The sequence below is a fragment of the Seriola dumerili genome, unplaced genomic scaffold (assembly GCF_002260705.1).
Source record: "Seriola dumerili isolate Sdu_G_001 unplaced genomic scaffold, Sdu_1.0 BDQW01000321.1, whole genome shotgun sequence".
Taxonomy (NCBI): domain Eukaryota; kingdom Metazoa; phylum Chordata; class Actinopteri; order Carangiformes; family Carangidae; genus Seriola; species Seriola dumerili.
The window spans coordinates 1,508,028-1,525,125 of NW_019174576.1; the positions used below are offsets into that span (position 1 = coordinate 1,508,028).

Sequence of the window (17,098 nt, forward strand, 5' to 3'; positions counted from 1 at the left end):
GCGATGCCCGGCGTTGTGCCTCCAGGATAACCAGCATCCTGCCGGAGCTGTTTCTGGCAAGTGCCTCAAATTAATATCTGGCAGGGCTCCTACAAGACTCTATTTCACTGCAAAACCCAAAGTCAGCCCGAAGCTCCACAATATATCCTTCATTAAATAACTATTTTGGCAAGTTGGGGAGACACAACCACAAAATGGTAGTAAGAATATGGAGAAAAAAAAGTTATAAACACCGAAAAGTAGAGTGAAGCAGCAGAGCAGAGACTTGAAATATTGACGTCAAGGTGCTCTCAGCCTGACTTTTAAGAGTTATGGGAGGCCCAGATCCTGGGTTGCATTACGCTGAGAGAAGACTCATTGCAGACTAATCTAAACATTACGTAAGAGCTGTCCTGACAAGTTTAGAGGGCAGATGTGACTGTTTACACAGATGCTGTGAGATGATAGAAGCAGACAGAATAAGAAGAGAGATGGAAGATAGGCTGAAAGGTGGTGGATAAAAAAATGATAAGCTTACAATTGACAGTTGGAAAATAACTTCATTTGTATAAAAGCAGGTGGAGGTCTTGTGGCCTTGAAATTTGAATCAAAATGTGTTGATTGACCTGCATTTTACCTGCTCAAAAATGAAGTGTTTGGATAACTCAGAGAATCTGAAGATTTGTCTATAAATCACTGGCTGCCAGTGCACTTTGGAGGAAAGGGCATTTGGTTGTCCAACTGTAAATATCTGTCCCTTGTGACACAGTACAACAATGCCTTGTGCCGTATGAGGAAGAATTTAGAGGAAAACTTCATACGTGACTTCATTGTGTTGGAGATCCTGGCATTGTGGAAGAAATTATGTTTGCTCTACCCACAGCACATACTGACTACACTGCTATTGTTTGAGTAAAATGCAGCTCTCTAGAGTGCGGTTCAAACCTCCAGAGAATGGAGAAGAACTTTTGAAATAATAACCTATGGCGGCAATCAGACTGAAAGCATGAAAAACACGAACCACACTTTTTTTGCTGCGCTAGTTATGTAGCACGCCTCCTACTGGGTAATCATTCCTGGGCTACCACAGAAAAACAATACGGGATGTTGCAGATTAAAGCTGGAGTGGGTTCAAATCCAAAGTCGTACGTTGTAAAACCAGTCTCTATAAACAAAACATATAACAATGTGAAAAATAGAAGAGGAATGTACAATAGATTCTCTGAGCGGGTCGTGCCATATTCTAGCCAACTTGACATGTCTGTCATCAAACCGTGGGGCTGAGTGTCAGGCTTAGGTCAGCAAATTTAACATTTTGGTCAAGTTACCAAGCAACAAAAACCACTGTTGGATTTTGAAACCAATGTAGATGTTACAGCAGTGACAGTTCCTCTAAATACAGCTAGTGGCCAACTCCACAACTTCAGACTCCACTCACTTCTAGTCAGTACAGATATGACCACAAACCCAATTCTCACCAGCAACAGAAAATCTATGGGTTTTTTTCTGCAATAAGGAAAATAGAAATGACATAAAATAATTATTTTTATTGACTGTGCCATTGTCGTAGACTTTCCCATATTTTTCCCATATTATATTCAACAAGTGCTAAGACAGAGTGGTTGCCATGGTGCGACCCTCTTTTTACACCATTGGCAGTTTAACAGACACATGAAATGAAGCCGAAATCATACATTTCTATGACCATGACAATGACAAACATAGAACTTGTGAGACTATTACATTTAAGTCTGGAAGAGAAATCCTAAGGACTTGACCGCTTGTTGGTCCGTTAACCTTTCTGGGGCCAGAGGCAGGTCACAGTCACTGTATCAAGTGAAATTTCTCTACGTCAGTAAATTGACCAGCAGTAATTTCATACTGACATTTGTGGTTCCAAGGGGATGTAATCTAATGACTTTGGTGGTCCCCTGACATTTCCAAGTAGGTTCATGGTTGAAGGTAAAAATCTGACATGAACTCCAACATTCAGTGCCAACATTCCTGTCCACCTAAGGATGCACTGTAATAACGTTTTTGATCCCCTGACTTTTCCTCTAGTCCTCTATTCGCATCAGCCTCAGCTGTACTTTGTGTTTAGTGCTAATGAGCAAATGTTAGCATGCTTACATGCTTAAGATGCTGATGATCAACATTACCTGATAAAATTATGGGCATTTTAGCATGCTGGTGTTGGCATTGATCTCAAAGCACCAGTGTACCTACGTACAGCCTCACGCTGCGGACTCTTAGCCACATCTTCTGTAAGTGGCAGAGGCCTACAAGTCCAAATGGTATTATCAACATATCTGATATGCATTTTCTATGAGAATGTTCTATTTACATGAGTAGATTTTCCCATGTCTTATAACAATAATAAAAATAAGAATAATCAAGTTTGTTTTCAAAGCACCTTTCAAAACCAATGTCACAAAGTGCTTTACACACAACAACAAAAAAGTTACATGATGCTTTTACAGACCATTAGACTGATATCTGAAATGTGCAGCTTATAAACCATAAAAAGATGTCACACAAAAACATTCAAATTATCTAAAGGTTAAGCAATGAAAATTAGATTTAAGAAGTGAAAAGAAGATAGTGATTTGGTGAGTCTGAGCTCCAGAGCTTAGGTGCCCTAACATCAAAAGCACGATCTCCTCTGGTCTTAAACCTTAGCACAGTTAAATTAGCCAGTCATTGCATCCCGCAGCCTGACACAATGGGGGCAATCTAAAGACCACAGAGGTGACTGTGACAAAGTAAAGTAAGTGGTAAGGTGTCACAGATATAAGTCTCAGCACTGTAGGAAACTGTTGCTCACACCGACAAAAATTACTGGACTATAAAAGGTCATGAACAACATTCATCTTCTCCTGAGTGAGAGATACAGCATTGTATTTCTCATCAGTGAGATAAGGTTCGTAGGGTAGTTTGAGGCAGTATGTGACATCATTCAGAGCCTTAAGTGAATTGATATGATACATTGATAGTGCCCAGACATTTCCTGCATTCACCTCTGTAGCTGTTTTCTTGGTTATTCTCTCTCTCTCTCTCTCTCTCTCCCTCTCTCTCTCTATTTTTCAAGTCTAACGGCTGTAAATTACTGGGTGTTTGGCTGTATTTGAGTCTCATTCCAATCAATCTGACAGATACATGTAGGCCTACTGAGTCTTTGTGTTCTGAGATTGAACTTGTCAGCACTTTCTTAAAAGGTAAATCCCCCTTACTCACGATTCTGACAAGCACTGTCTAGAAAGGCATGCTGGGAGAAAGAGTGGAAAATCCCAGAGTATGGGCACAGCACGGCAAGCCTTAGTGGATAGTCAGTGTAATTTGAATGGATACAATTTTGGCTCAAAACAATGACAATTAAATTCAAACAACATCATGCATATCTGAGAACTGAAATATTTTCAGATACACATGGGGAGTAAGAGAAACTTACCTGCAGATGCCAGGCAACATATTGCAAGAAGTAACACGGGAATGGGGGATCTTCTAGCCATTTTGTTATTATCCTGCAGCTTCCAGTGTGAGGAAGGTAGGTGAACAGGCCTTTCTCCTGCTTTCCACAAGGATTTCCCTCTCTGTGAAGCGGCCTACAGGAAGTCAGCTTCAAGCTCCAGCTGCAAAGTGAACAAAAGTACAGAAAGTCAACCAGAAGAAGTATGTTGTATTTGAGCATGGCCAAACAGCAGGGGACTGGGCTCTGCTTAATATACGCAGTGTGCATGATGCGATGAGAATGAGCAGTTTGGAGAACAGGGGATTAATCCGGGAGGGTTAATTGGGGGTCATTTATGCTTCGTGGCACACACACCTTTCCCGTGCCCACGGCTGGTGAGAGTGTGGGATGGCTGACTGACTTTCTGGGTGTGAAACACTCAGGAACATGCCACAGGTTATTAACACACTTTAACTGAGAGCATCAGGAAACACTGGATGCTCCAGTGGGGTCTTGAGTAAGCAGCTTAGTACCACCAAGCTAATCAGCATGACCTCACCTGAAGCTTTAATTTTAGTAATCTAACCACAAACATTGACTGCCATGACAGCAAAAAAAATAAAAAATCATGTACTATTATACAGTACGCATGTCCCACATTTTTACACTCTACAGAGTTCATCTTAACCAACAAAAAATAATAGACAAGGCAAGTTTATTTATATAGCATCATTCAGACACAAGACAATTCAAAGTGCACAGTTACAGAGGAATGGAAATACATTACAAATAAAACATTTAGATGACATTAAGGTTGCATTTAATAAATAAAACATATTTTAAAAGGAAATGTTAAGATTGCATAAAATCAGGTAAGAAACCCTCTCTTTAAGACGAGAACTTTTCATTTTCACCTAAGTGTGAACTAATAAGTTGAACATGCAAAATATAAAGTGCGAGTGATTCTAATCTGGAGTCAAACTGAAGTCTCCCCCTACATTCTCCGTGAATGTTTGACTTGTGCAATATCTGTGTGGGGGTGGCCACTGTTTGTTATATCACAGGCAGTCAACCAGATGAGGACTGATGTTGGTAGCCATCGCTATGTCCGATCTGTGATTCGAGGATACAGGCCTGTTGCTGTTAGCTTTGTAAGTCATTTACCATCTCCACATCTGCACCCAAGAAGGAGAGATTGCTAACGCTAGCTAGACCCCCTCTTTTCTATTATGTGCAACAAATATACTGAGTAGGGGGTGAAAGGGCATGAACAAAAAGTAACATCTTGTGAGAAGCAGTGCTTATTCTAACCAGCTAGGCTAACTACCTTCCACTTCCCGAGTGAAAGACAAACTGAACAGCACGACAAGTCCTCCCAAATGCTGCATGTTGGAAAGATGTCTTAAATGTCTCTAACCAACAATATGTACCATGCTGAAAAAAGGGAAAAAATGTCTTGTATCAACATTCATAGGCTATATATGGTTATCACATGCTCCAGTTAGTGGTACACCACGGAAGTTGTCAGCATGTCTCCTAGCAACACCGGCCCCCAGATATCAGTCACCTGCTGCCACACGGAAAAACCCACCCAGAGGCTTTTTCCCATACACAACAGCTGCACTAACATGACAGTTTATATACAGTGACCAGTATTCAAATTTTAGTTCATTATAACTGTAGAAACAGGAAATGTATTGCATTATCCCAAGAGTTCATATGCAGGTATATAGAATTAAATGACTGTTGTTCTGATCAGAATTCATTGTTTTGCATTGGTAATTTTTTTCCACATTTTTCTATTAAGTTTTTCATGATTTGGCAGCCATACATCAGAGAAATCCAGGTATTACAGCCCAACCAATACATCAATAAAATTTATCTGCAATAAGCCAATATCACTTTATATATTTGTGCGCCAATGTATCATTCTAGCTCTAATAACAATTATGTTGATTTTTGCCATTTATGTACTACTCTATACAGACATAATTTTGATTAGATGGGTTGGATTTGAAGGTCATTAATTTTAGACACGACCATTAGAAATGTATCCTGAACCTTTACAAAGAAGATATGCCAGTAGGTAAAATGATTAAAGTCGCTATTAACCTAAAATAAAAGCAATATATTCATTTCATTTTCTTGGTTACCACACTTCAAAAAGCTTTACAACAAAGAGGAAAGACATCAGATAGAAAAATATCATTGCAATTGCATCAAAGCAGTGAGTCGTGAGGATCAGACACGAGAAGTTGAGGAGTTTCACAACTTTGGAGCAGCAAAGCAGATTAGGAACACATACAATAGTTATTCTGACACTCTGCATTAAAACTAACTGTACATTTATGGCCTGTAGATTCCAAAACAATGCAAGAGCTTCTCCTTTCTGATCATCAGGACCTTTGTTTTTCAAATGTTGAATCAAGGTTTAAAAGTGGATTATTGAAAGATTAAACTGGCACCAATTTATCTCATTCATTTCAATCATTTCAAACTGTGTGTTTTTTCCTCCAATTCTGGATGGTTATCAGGCACGTTCTGCAGCCACAAGCAAAACATTTTTCAGAAAGATGCGGTTCACAGACAAAGTTATGCAAACTGCTTCTCTGAGTGATATCTGATACTTTATGACAACAAAAACTGTAACTGTAACTCTAATGTCAGACCCATGTGTTGAAGGTGCTGTGACAGGAACTGCATATGTTCACAGTTTAAAGGCTGGGTGACTAGTAAAGAACCATGTGGAAGAAACAGATGTGCACCTTTCTGACTCATGCAGAGTGTGTATGGGAAGTGATGCACAAAGCACTAAGGTGCATTGCTCTGCAGTGCAAGCAGCTTGCACAGGACAAAAGGGCCTTTCACTGAGTGGCAGCTGCTGGGGCTGGGAAGTCATTTTGGAGGATCATGACAAATATTACACTTTCAGCTACTGAAGGAGAGCCAGTGCCCTCTGTTTGATATATGGCCCTCTTTGACATTCATCTCCTCACTGACTAATCAAAGGTAAACTGTGCTGCAATACCCAGACCAGTGCAAAGGAAGGTGACTTTCAGGAGTGAAACAAAACAGCATCTAATTCTTCTGATGCATATGAGGCTGTTCAGATTAAGGTCAAAGATTTAAGGAGCTAAAAGGAAACACTTACTTATTATATTCAAAGATTTACCCAGAGACTTTTCAAACTTGTTTTGGGATGAGTGTAGTGGTTTTACACAAAAAGCCCCATGCCATGGTCCTGGTTTTGTTGCAGCAACAACTCAAATCACCTCATGTGACTTCTCTTCAACCCTGACCGTCTAAGCCGAACAACTATTCACCCAAAGAAGATCTGGAAAGTACATCAGAGCATGTAGACCCCCAGACTGAAAGTCCTGCACATTACTGAAACCAAGCTACATTCTTGTGGTCACTTCAGTGTTAAAGGCCTGGCTTGTATCTGTGTCATCATATATGCATACAATGCAGTTAAGTGTTGTGATATCCAGAGGGCATATACTATGTTTCCATAATCACAAAGCCATAAGTGAAGAGAGCAGCAGCACAAAAGGCTGAGGCAGTGACTGTATTACAAACAGCATCATGTGGTGCATGAGTAAGATGTAAAGACTTATTAATCTGACACTAGTGTGCTTCATACAGTAAGTCATCTAGATGTTCACGGGTCAGATGAACTGGGCCTCTTTCTGTGTGAATGCGTACCGGCTCTTACTGGCAAACCACCAAACTTCTCACCCCTTCCATCACAAAAGTGCAGCTCTGAATGACTGATTACAAGTCTTTTCTCACAGCCGTATTTCTCACAGAGCTACAGACCCTGACCACACACAATTCAGCACACAGCAACACCTTCAGGGCTGATACGCTGCAAACATCCCACTCTGAGTTCAGACCCTGACAGCTGTGCATGGTGTGCACATTTGCAATCTGAGTTCCCTGCATACTGTATAATTAGGATTAACCATAAAACAAATGGTGAAACCAGTTTGTATTAGTCATAGTGCTGCATTTTTGACACTTCAGATCCTGTTAAGTCCATCAAATACCATGTTGTAACAGGCAAGTTTTAGTATTGATATCCAATTTCTTAAATTAGAGCTAAATCGATTACATGACTAATTTAGTTATTTGACAAAATCATAATCTGTAACTATTTTGATAACTGTTTAATCTTGTCAGTCATGTATTAGGCAAAAATGACCATCATTCACTGGTTCTGGTTTTTCAAATGTGAGGATTTACTGCTATTCTCTGTTTTGTATCATTGTAAATTGAACATCTCCGGCATGTGGACAGTTGCTGGGACAAAATAACACATTTTAAGACGTTACTTTGGGCTCTGAGAAACTACGATGGGTGTTTCAAATTTAGTTTTTTGATACTTCATAGACTAAACAATTAATCCACAAATAATTGTCAGATCAAGTAATAGTAAAAATAACTGCAGCCCTCAATTGATCAAATCAGTCAAATGTTTCATCATAGACATCCCTGGACAGGCCATTCAGAGTTAATCAAACTTTCAATCAATGCTGGTAAAATGCTATGAATACAAACAAGTGCAGATTCCATGTAAGATACAGGACCAATCTAATTAATGCAGATCAATAATCTGTCTGATAGCTGTGCTAATTAATCACATTTATCTACACTCTGCTGATTCCACAACTATTACAACCTCATCCTGTCACAGCATCACTGACTAACATTCACAATACACAACAACCCACCAGTTTAATTTCAGGCAGCTCCTATTGCCATGTGCAAATAAAACAATTCCTGTAAACTTAATAAGTTTAAACGTAAAATACTGCAGTTGTGCCTCCACTGTCAGTCACGTTTCATCCCACAGGAGCGTCTGTACTGCCCGTTAACTGAGAGGGGACAGCGTACACACGGAATCATGCTGCTGAAGGAGTTACCTCTGTTAGCTGGAAGCACTCTCTGTTTACCTGTGTGTCACGTTTAACTCTCATTTGTTTTCTGTTAAAACATGGCCTCAACACGAGCAACCGTTAGCTAACAGCTCGTAGCTTCAAGGAAAGGAAAGATAGCTGCATGTCAACGGCTCAACAGACAGATGTTGAGCTGGATTTATGGGCGGTTAAGTAAACACTAGCTAGCTGGAAAAGATTTTTTTTTTTTCTCAATTCACAGGTTTGTTTAGGAGAATGACAGTCATTTGATAAGCAATACTCTTCCAGAAGCAAGATAACTGGCGACTTTTCACAGCGTTAGCCTTTGAAAACGAGCGTACTTACCATGCAGAGTCTCCCGAAAATGTGAGTAAACTTGGTAGAAGTTTGAAGGCGCTCTGGTAGATGCGGATATCAGAGTCGTCCTCTCGGCTGCACATTCACACCATTCCGTTGTTTTGGAGGAGAGAGAAAAGAAAAGAAACAGTTGTGGACGAAGCTGACGTGACAGTTCACCAAAGTGTAGATAAACAGCCCCTCTCTCAAAGTTTTTAACAGTTCACTACTATCTATCTCCCCTCTTACTAAGAGCTTCATCTAGGGGCGGGGCTTCGAGGAAGGAGGCTGAGCCGCGCGAGAGATGGGACCGTTGCAGAGCTTCCCAAAGTGGGGTCCCTGCTGCAGGGTCAGGAGCTCCTTGACGCACTTGGCTTTTCTTATAGATTTTAGTTCAAATCTTGGAATTGAAATGCGTCAGCGCTCAGTCACCATTAACAGCGCAGCCAGGTGTGCAATTCTTATTAGTATTGTATCAGGTTACTACAAGCCAGCCTTATCACATGAGGGTCCATGGAGTGGTCCCTATCTATATGGGGATCCAGGATGCCAGATTATTGAAATGTCTGGCTAAGTTAGTTAGGGTCTTGTTACTAATCATAGCTCACTTAAATGCCGCACCTACTGCTGTTTGAGGCGTTTTTTATTTGACTTGAAGACAATGTTCCTTTATGCTTATTGAACGTTTTACTCTTATTTAACAGGTGTTGTTACCAAATACTTTGTAGATTCAGACATTACAAAACCCATTACTTTATAAAATATGATGCATTGTTATGCTTTAAAGTACAGTATTTAAACAATATGTACAGTATATAAAGTTATTCAAATGCATCAACCAGATAGAACAATTAGCTGTACACATTAATGCATAATAGGTAAGGTAATAAGTTTACAGTAAACAATCTTAAAGTGAGTATATTGCATAAAAGAGTAGGCTTCTACTACTTTTGCTTAAATTTGGAATGCAAGAGTTTCACATACAATGTAAATGTGACTGTAGTATTATTTATTATCTGATAACTTTTTTTCACCACTTAACTGACTAACTGTGTTATGTGTGAAAAGGGAGAAATCAATGGCTTGCTTAAGGACAGTTAATGTAAAAACAGAGGGCTGCAGGGCTGAAACCTGACAGTTCTAGGTTGGAGTATGTTCCAGCAAGCAATGGATGATAGGCAGGACAACCAGTCTATCACAGGGACCTTACAAACAGACAACAAAAATCCACACCCATGTTAATCTGCAGGAAATTTATAGCCTCCATTTCTACATGTCCTAACCTACATGTCTCTGGAACGTGGGAGGAAACGAGAACAGCAGCCTGGTGGATTTGAACTCAGGTTGTCATTGCTGTGAGCCAAGCAGAGCCTGCTACCAAAATCTTACACAGTCAATACACACATCTTTGGCATTACCATAACAGCCAGCTGTGCTTACTGCAGACTGGTTTGCATTGCACCATTTCAGCCATGTGCAACCTTTTGGTTTCCCAGCAACATCTTTATGTAGACCAGTGGAGAGGCTGAGATTAAATACTAATGGGAAGCAAGTATGTTAAACCAGACAGTTATTATGTTTAATTATTGAAATAGGCCAAACCTATTGCTAATAACATTAAACTGATCTGTTGCTGTGGAAAATCCACGAAGATGACAGTAAAAACCTGTTTTGCCCTTTTCATTTAATTATTAATACATTAATATTATTAATACACATATATTTATGTGTGTATTAATTAATAATTCATTAACATACAATATGTATTTGTTTGTTTATGGAATAATTGTTCACTTTTCCTTATGTGGTTGTTTTTTGTTGCGGTAATGGGATATCTTATCTCAATATACAGTGGTCAAAGGCAGGGAAGAAGTCACCAAATCTTCACAGGAGCTAAAACAGGGACAGTCATATTAGAAGAGAGGAGAGAGGAGATGAGAGGAAGTGTATATGATGGTGACACACATGCCACTGTTGTGATTTCTAATGACACAGTATGGACCTTCATACAGTATTTTACTACTGCAAGGTTCCAGGGAACAACAAGACACCAAAGACAATGATTTACCATAATCACTATCAGTATAATACTATACATTCTGATTTCAGGAAGAGGAAGAGTTGGGAGTAACTTGTTTTTCATTTTAAGCTCTTTATTGTCATCATAATCTCACAAGACCAGATGTTAGAAAAGTAATCACGATACACATCAATTATATATTTGGCTTCTCAGCCATTCCCACATTTAAATCTTAGTTGGCTTCCAACATTAGGATGTAAAATATTTTTTACAGCTTTCAGAAGACATTTTTGTCACATCCTTTCATTTCAGCACCCCACAGCCCCCAAATCACAAGCACTAAACTGCACGCAGAATGATTTCTGTGTGTGAAATTTCTCGTACCCTCCTGAACAAACACTGCATTGCTTTGCTGTGATATCAGACTTCCAGTGCAAAGGAGATGCTGTGTGACTGGGTACAACATAAATGTCAACATCGTGATTTACCACTAATGAGATGGCACCTGTGAAAAGAGGGAAGGAAACTTTTGTTGTGGAAAACACACAAAAACACACTGATGTGCTGCTTTTGAGAGTTGACAAGGAAACGCTCAAAGGGATCAAATTATTTTACATCTCATACATATGCATGTCTCCAATAAAGAGTTCCACTTTGTTTATTTACACTGTGTTAGGGTTGTGAATACAGCTGAGATGAAGGGGAATAGAAAGCGTAACAGTGCATCAAAAATACCTGCAATCTGAAGCATCGTCACATTGCATTATAACTCGAGTCCTTGGGTTTGTATTGACCCAGTTGATTGCACTAGTTGTCAAATCCAACCATGCTCTGTCAGAGATAGCATGCTACTGTCAGTGCAAACGCCACCAAGTGTTACTGTATAAATGATCTCAGTATTAGATTGTTTCAGAGACAATAAAGATGCTGCATTTTTAGACAAATTTGTCTTATATAAGTGTCATTTTTGCAAGAATGTTTTTATCTCTGTTGTTTTCTGTAAAGGTTATGTGTCACTGCATTTACTTAGAGGTCATGCATTGAGTAAGTATATATTCTTTATTTGTTTTTGTGTACTCTTCTCTTTTAGTGGTATGAAACTTTCACAGATAAATGAATCAATGTATCATCTATATCCAGGTTGCAGTGGTCTTGAAAAGAAGAACTTCTCATCGCAGTGGGATTCCCCCTTTGCTTTGTCTCTTTTCGAGTAATGTCTTTGGGACACTCTAAATATTTGATTTGGGCAGGGATTGTTTTTGGACTGCTGCTGACTTGAGTTGCAGGGAGTTATCAGATGGACGGAACAACGAGGGATCCGCTGCCTCATACTTTCACAATCGCATGAAGGCCACAAAAAAAAGGCAAACCCAATGTTAAAACTTTATTCCAGCTGGCTCTTGGTACCACAGCCATGACTGTAAATGGACCTAGGACAGTTTCTCACATGTTCTCACTTTGACTTCAAAATACCTACCAGTAGCAGGAAAGACAAGATGATTTTCATTGTTGTACAGTGTTCTTTTTTTTGTAATACTGAGTTTTATGCCCTAAATCATTGCAGAAACACATCTGAATCCTATCTAAATGTGGGCTTTCCTTTTACTTAATTTAAAAAAACCAAACCACATGCCACTGGACCACTCCAAACAACCTTAGCTATCAGACTCCCCATCTGTTACTAACAACATATGGGGCACATTACACATAAACCTAGTAGGTGGTTAATAACAGATTCCTGTGTGCATCAAGTATGTTGCCCCTGTTTATTGCAGCTTTCAATAAAAATAGTCAATTTTGAAAGTACATTTTTAATAGTCAGACCTGTCCGTCAGCGCTTATCCTACCTGCTTTCAATGTATGTACACACAAATTTAGGCTTTCAAGTGCCTTCATGTGCACTGTACAGTGAGAGTAGTAGTGAATTCACAATTCAGCATTTTATGCTTCCAGTAAACTGAATAGTAAAATTGGAAGATATCCATCCCAAACAACCCACGCCCAGTGCAATGTAATCATTTGCTAAACACAAATATGTGGTTTCTGTTGCCCTCTTATGGATGATTTAGATCAAGGTTATCCTCAGACAGATAAACCTACTTTGCACATTTCTTATTCCATCTTCTTCATTATAGAATTCAGACGATTAAAGTGTACACATTATTATTAGTAGTATTGTAGGAGCAGGAGCTGTTCAGTGTTCAGATATGTCACATTAAGTAGTATTATCACAATGTAGAAATGTTCTGCATTCAAAAGTAGATGTAAAGACATATTAGCAGAAACATGTACCTACCAGTATGGAAGTAACTGGTCCTAGTTGCTAATTTTTGTGTTTTCATATATTCAATTAACAGACTAAATATGACTGATGTGTTACGTAGCTGTTCAAGGTGGAAGTATTTCTACCTACTTTATTTACTGTTGGACTTTTTAATGTCATTTCATAAGATCATTGTAGATTTTATATGTAAAATCTTAATCTGAAAAGTAACAAGTAACGAGAGCTGTTGAACATAATGGAGTAAAAAGTACAAAATGTACCTCTGAAAATGTAGTAAAGTGGATACATATGGTAACATATAATCGGCACACTCAAAGTGTAAGTATAGCACCGGTGTAAATGTGCTTAGTTACATTCCACCACTAAATAGAAGAAGTAGTATATGTCAACTTTGCTAGTGCCCTTGTTTTCAGGAGTTTATATTTACTCATTCAAAAACAAATACTCCTTGTTACTCCTCACATTTGAAACATCAGGGGGCAGAGCCTTTTCCTCTATGACCTCCTCCCTTCTGAACAAGCTTCCTGCCATTGTCAGGGGAACAGACACTGTGTCAGTATTTATGGTCTGATTCAAAACTCATTTAGGACATCTGACAACCTGACTAACCGCCCGTTCCTTTCCCTTTCTAAACCTCCCTGGAATTTGCCTTTTGTATACTTCCTCCTTTGTACACTGTCATGTTGTACTTGAGCCTCATCTCCTCGAATTTATAATTTCTGCTCTCCAACTCCTAATTTGCATAATTATTTTACTGCTTTCTTACAGTATGACTCTAAATATAGTTGGCAGTGAACTGTGGGATTTTCAGGGGTTCTTGCTGAAACATTGAATGATTTGTAGATTGCAATAATGTCAACCATAAACCTGTTAACCATAAATTACAGGCTATACACATTTTCTTCAAAAATCTTTTGTCTGCTATTAAATTCATTCATTTTCCTTTAAGCATTCAAAGATGTACAGCTGCTACGCAACTTCTTGTGTTTGGTTTCAGGAGTTCAATAACATGTCACATCACAATGACTTCTTTTTCCTGCCCATATAAATCTCCAGATAGTTCAGTCAATTACTTCTGGTTATCAAAAACACAAACCACAACTTCCCTCAAGCTTCTGCCATCGAATCTCTTCAGTTGAACAGTATAAATTACATTTTTGCCCATGGCTCCATCTTGTGGTCAAAAAGTGTAAATTATTAAGAAGGTATAAGTTTACAATCATTTGATTTATGAGTTAAAATATTAGGTATCTTAAAAGTGCAGTGTTTTCCAAGCAACTTTGATTTATTAATGTTTTGACTGTGATTACAGAAAAACATGTGAAACAATCATGTCCTACAGCTTGAAAGCCTTTTAGCACCATTCCCTTATATTTCTAATTAAAGATGGTAATTTTGATATGAAAGTAAATTGAACAATACAGAATTTGTATTTTAGGGAGCACTAGTTGAATTATGTATTACACTAGAAAATTCCTGGAGAAATTTTTAATGTGCCTGCTGCTTTGTTGTGTGCACTTCACTCCTTTTTTGTTTGCATTAAATGATAATACACAATCTAATTAATCACAAGCTACGAGACACACGCATGTACCTGGGATAAACTGGTTAAGGTGGAAACCAGAAGGCTGAGCCCACCCTTTGTCAGACTACCAGTCTCTGTGTACAGCTGCACACCTGGTGGGTCCTGAGTGCAGCTGAGGTGGCGCCTCTGTGTCTCCATATGTCCTGGATGCGGAGAGAATCCAGCAAAGGGACGTCCAGGGTGAAGTGGAGATCCTGGATGAGGAGGGCCGTCTCCTCTGCCTCATGTGTCCTCCTCCAACAGTGGAGCCTCCACTCCTCAGGATCACCTTGGCAACAGTCAGGCCAAGCATCCTGTGCTTACCCTCCAGCTAGGACCGCTATGCCTCACCTCCGGGGGTCCACCTCGAAGATGCGGTGTCGTCAATCCGGCCACCATCCTGGAAAGCCAACATACCAACACTGGTAACCCAGGCAGCCGTTTCACAAGCAGCACCAGTGCACGTCTTTGTCACCTGGAGGGAGAGAGAGACAGAAAGGTTTCAAATATTAATATTTGTGTGAGAATTTAGTGCAACAAATACAAATCTCTTCAACACAAGCGCAATTGTTTCACATACGCAAAATTTTATTTGTAGTTTAACTGGTAGTTGTTACAGAGTAGTTCTTCATTACTCTATCACAATAAGTTCCTTAACAACAAATCAGACACAGAAAGTTTCCAAACAAGTATTTTAATTGTAATATTCAAGCCAAATATATTAATAATCACATCCATGTTGTTTTCTGATCTTTCGATGATGACGACTTAAATGTAATAAACAGAATATCATTTCAACTCATCTTAAACATTTAACTACAATCTGTGTGGAAATGCAATTACACAAAATACAAACTGCTTTTATTTTAGTAGATTTTCAAGGTGGACGACGGCACAGGCTTGAAAATCTACTACACCTTTCAGGATATAAAGGCAACAAAACCACCTGCCCTCTGATTGGACAGTCATTGTCCAGTTAGATTCAGCTGTAAATATGACTCAAAGCACAAAGTTTTACACAAAGCACTTTGTCAGTGTCTCTGCGTTACCTCTCCACTGGTCATTTGTTCGGTTTTATTCACAAAGTCTTGTTTTTCTTTTTACACGTGCAAAACTTGTTCGCAGTACATTATTAACGGTTATTGCAACACATTACATCAGACCTGCATTGTAAACTAGAGTGAAATCCATCATCATATTGTGGTTGTTTTTAGAGTTGTATAGCTTTGGGCAGTAAAGTCATTAAGCAGAGTTCTTATTGAGTAGTTCCTACTATGAACATGTATATACTGTGGGTCTGATTTAATCACAGTGGTTTAGACAAGTCTTACTTTTAAAAGTGAATGATAGCATGTTACTCACCTAGTCCCTCCTCGCTGTGTCTGTACCGTTGGTGAGACAGGTGGAGGCGGTATTGCATCTGTACTGGCTCAGGTCCTGATACAGACAGAGGTATGCTGAAATCTCCTGAGACCTAGTGCACTTTCAATCATGGCTGATCTTCTAACAGTAATGTAAAGTGATCGATGTGTATTCACTCGGTCTACTGGGTCCATACAATCTCAATTCACAGTCAGTCACTTACAAAATGAGCCCAAAGTTACTGACGTAACTAGCTGTACAACAGCCGAGAGGAACGGGCACAATTCTAGGAACAGTATCAATATCACCACCTGAAATGTTTGTCGGTACGGTTTGTCAGTCGTTGCACTGATTATACTTTTAGCTAAAGAGCTAACATGGATGCTACTCACCGGGCTAACAGGAAAGTTGCGAGTTCGGCATCAAACCGCATCTTAATCTCAGGAGCTGTCTCCAGCGGTGGAAAGCCACATCGAGATTTACTCGTGTTGCTTCTTTTCTTTGCCATTGAACGTGGTTTCTTGTCAGGAGCGGTCTTTCGGGATGCAGATGAATATTGCCTTTCAGGAGATTCAGCCATTTCTGTGTTTCTGTGACGATAACTTCAAGCTCTGCAGGAAGTTGTTCTTCTTCGTGGGACTGAGAGCAGACTTGACGCTCCACTGACTCACACAGCGTCTAGTGTCACAAAGTGGTATAACAACACAGGACAGGTCGGGGCTGGCTGGTGAGCATGCTCATTTCAGTAGATAACTCTGAAATACAACAGATGGAGGTCTTGATCATGACAGTGGCTCCTTCACACATTGTTGATAGTGTTAATTCATTATTTGAACATTTTAAACTAAAGTTCTGGCCAGATCTTATATTGCACCTTTACAGCATAACCACCAAAGCTGACATTTAAAAGTAAAGCTTTGTTTTTTGCCCACATTGCAAACTTAGTTTTGACACTTAAGTTAAAACGAAGACATTGAGCTTAACTTTACTGATATTGACACATTTGATGCATACAAAACATATTTCGATTTGCTTTGACAGTATATAAATCTATGCTTAGAATATAAAATACAGTCATGCTTTTCCTTATTCTTGCATTCAATTTGTGATATGCAAAATTTGTATTTTGCATTCAGGCCAGTAGATTTCTCACTGTTCACGTGAAGCATCAAGATATAAACCCTTT

At 39.2% G+C, this 17,098-nt stretch overlaps 1 protein-coding gene and 1 long non-coding RNA gene across 2 annotated transcripts in view; both read right to left on the bottom strand.

Moving 5' to 3' along the window:
- Positions 1-8,888, bottom strand: part of tgfbr3 (transforming growth factor beta receptor 3) — a 69,938-nt gene extending 61,050 nt beyond the window's left edge. Inside the window, exons 1-2 of the mRNA XM_022759223.1 lie at positions 8,692-8,888; positions 3,428-3,608 (exon numbers count right to left, since the gene is read on the bottom strand). Coding sequence (XP_022614944.1) covers positions 3,428-3,488 — 61 coding nt within the window. The 5' untranslated portion in view covers positions 3,489-3,608; positions 8,692-8,888. The remainder of the gene's footprint in view (positions 1-3,427; positions 3,609-8,691) is intronic.
- A 5,908-nt stretch (positions 8,889-14,796) lies between these two features.
- On the bottom strand, positions 14,797-16,338 carry LOC111231982. Its single transcript, XR_002665527.1, has 3 exons — positions 16,305-16,338; positions 15,913-15,987; positions 14,797-15,025 (listed from the first exon to the last, which is right to left on the bottom strand). It is a non-coding gene; the product is annotated as an uncharacterized LOC111231982 (long non-coding RNA).
- Between the last annotated feature and the right edge of the window lie 760 nt (positions 16,339-17,098).